Source organism: Priapulus caudatus, unplaced genomic scaffold (genome assembly GCF_000485595.1).
Source record: "Priapulus caudatus unplaced genomic scaffold, Priapulus_caudatus-5.0.1 Scaffold2443, whole genome shotgun sequence".
NCBI classification, from domain to species: domain Eukaryota; kingdom Metazoa; phylum Priapulida; class Priapulimorpha; order Priapulimorphida; family Priapulidae; genus Priapulus; species Priapulus caudatus.
In genome coordinates, this window is record NW_014579504.1 from 1215 (window position 1) to 3975 (window position 2761).

The 2761-nt window shown below is 43.7% G+C and overlaps 1 protein-coding gene across 1 annotated transcript in view; it reads left to right on the top strand.

The window, feature by feature from the left end:
• Positions 1 to 6: 6 nt before the first annotated feature.
• Positions 7 to 2761, top strand: part of LOC106818705 (DNA polymerase delta catalytic subunit-like) — a gene marked incomplete in the record, with an annotated part of 20884 nt that continues 18129 nt past the window's right edge. The window contains 1 exon segment of the mRNA XM_014823381.1: positions 7 to 168. Within this exon segment, the coding sequence (XP_014678867.1) occupies positions 104 to 168 (65 nt within the window).

Below are 2761 nucleotides of genomic sequence, written 5' to 3' on the forward strand. Positions count from 1 at the left end.
TGGCGCGTTAATTCATCACAAACTGCGACTGCGTGTCATGATACTGCTACAGTAATAGACGGTTTTATAATTGTTTTTCTGGAGTGTCGGAACAATTGTAGACATGGATGGAAAACGAAAGGCGTTCTCAGGGCGTAAAGGTGGTGCGTCACAACCAAAGCGTCAAAGGTAGCGTGGAAACGAAACGTCGAAAGTCGGAATCAACGACACTAGGCCTAGTGACTCTAGTCTCTAGAGTCTAGACTACACTCGCAGCTAGCGCTCGTAGCTTCTCCCAAAGGCAAAGTGACGCGTCGTCGACCGACCAATCGGAGCGCTCGCAGCTCAGTCACTAAAGCTGATGCGATGTTTTGTGGTTGCATTATTTAAGCTGGCTATCGTGAGTGGATGGTTACTGGTAAGGCCTAAATCAATTATCAATATCAGCTTTAGCCTTTAGTGCCTGAGCTGCGAGCGCTTCAATTGGTCGGTCGACGACGCGTCACTTTGGGAGGTATGCAGGCCCTAGCTGCGTGTCTAGACTACCGTACCACTAGCCTGACCAGGCTGTGTGACTAACGTCGATATTCACAGGTCTTCTAACCCTAGCAAAGAGCGTTCCTTGGAGCTAGACTAATGTACCACTGGGCACTAGATACAATTAATGCAGGTCTCGAAATTCAGAGGTAATCCGCTAATCCGTACCTAAATTACCCTACGGATTAGTTACGGATTACATGAGGAACCCTGAAGGAAATCCGTACGGATTGCTTAAAAATAACTTGCCATTACAATGCTCCTTCCACCTCTGCAATTATCTTTGTCTTAAAATCATTAAATGTACACAGAGCAGACACAGTCTGTGTGGCGAGCCATTATACAGCATTTCAATCAACTATCTGACAAATCTGTACATACAATAAAATGCCGAGCTCCCAACGCTAAAACAGTAATGTTTAAGTTTAAGGTATTTTATTCAGGACAGTTTGTCCTGCATGCAATTTTTTATTTCATAGTAAAATTTAGCCTACCCTGTACGGATTACTTAGATTTTGAGCGGATTTGCTCATTTGTGAAGGAACAAATTCGTACGGATTAGTCCTCAAACTGGGGAAATTCGAGCCCTGTTAATGTACGTACCGGTAACTCAAACACAGGATAGGGTTACAACGCGTCCCTATCCTTTTGTGTGGAGGAGCCCCTGAGTGAATCACTCAGGGCAGTTTGCTGGTGCGTCTTCAGAGACTATAACTTCCAAACTGGGTTTATTCTTAACACGAACCTTTCTTCGCTATCCTGGAACTTACTATGTATCACAATACTTTGTATTAAACTAATATAACGTGTTACAAAAATTCGAAGCGACGTGCGGCGATTTTTCCAGCGCCATTTCTGTTGACCTGTGACGTCCGCATTCCCAATGCGCATAGCGTTCGGCTAACTTTGTCATGACGTCACGACTGACAGCAGGCATCCAATATTGTTACAATCGCGCGCGCAGTGCTAGCAATCGCGAGAATTTCATGATTTAATTCGTGATTTTGCGTGACACAGCTCTGTTTCGAAGTGAGACATAATATTTCTACAACAAGTGAACACTGTACTTCAATTAGCAGCAAAGATGGAGTCGTAAGGTTGAGTATTTGTGTTGAAATCCTGTGAAATCAAGCGAGCGTCGAGCGAATTCCTGGCGCACGCTTTCTCACCTGCTATATATTTATGTGTCAGTGTGCGCGCAATGGCGGCGGCGTGTGTTTACAGTTGATACGCTTCAAGTGCCTGTGGTCTAGACTACCACTAGCCCGACCAGGCTGTGTGACTAACGTCAATATTCACAGGTCTTCTAACCCTAGCAAAGAGCGTTTCTTTGAGCTAGACTACCGTACCACTGGGCACTAGACACAATTAATGCAGGTCTCGAAATTCAGAGGTAATCCGCTAATCCGTAGGGTAAATTACCCTACGGATTAGTTACGGATTACATGATGAGGAACCCTGAAGGAAATCCGTACGGATTGCTTAAAAATAACTTGCCGTTACATTGCTCCTTCCACCTCTGCAATTATCTTTGTCTTAAAATCATTAAATGTACACAGAGCAGACACAGTCTGTGGTGGCGAGCCATTATACAGCATTTCAATCAACTATCTGACAAATCTGTACATACAATAAAATGCCGAGCTTCCAACGCTAAAACAGTAATGTTTAAGTTTAAGGTATTTTATTCAAGACAGTTTGTCCTGCATGCAATTTTTTATTTCATAGTAAAATTTAGCCTACCCTGTATGGATTACTTAGATTTTGAGCAGATTTGCTCATTTGTGAAGGAACACATTTGTACGGATTAGTCCTCAAACTAGGGAAATTCGAGCCCTGTTAATGTACGTACCGGTAACTCAAACACAGGATAGGGTTACAACGCGAGCGTATCCACTTGTGTGGAGGAACCCCTGAGTGAATCACTCAGGGCGGTTTGCTGGTGCGTCTTCAGAGACTATAACTTCCAAACTTTCTTCGCTATCCTGGAACTTACTATGTATCACAATACTTTGTATTAAACTAATATAACGTGTTAAAAAAATTCGAAGCGACGTGCGGCGATTCTTCCAGCGTCATTTCTGTTGACCTGTGACGTACGCATTCCCAATGCGCATAGCGTTCGGCTAACTTTGTCATGACGTCACGACTGACAGCAGGCATCCAATGATACATTCGATCTTGGAGTCGAAGTTAGCCGTTCGCGTTGTAACCCTATCCTGTGTTTGGGTTACATTATTGTATC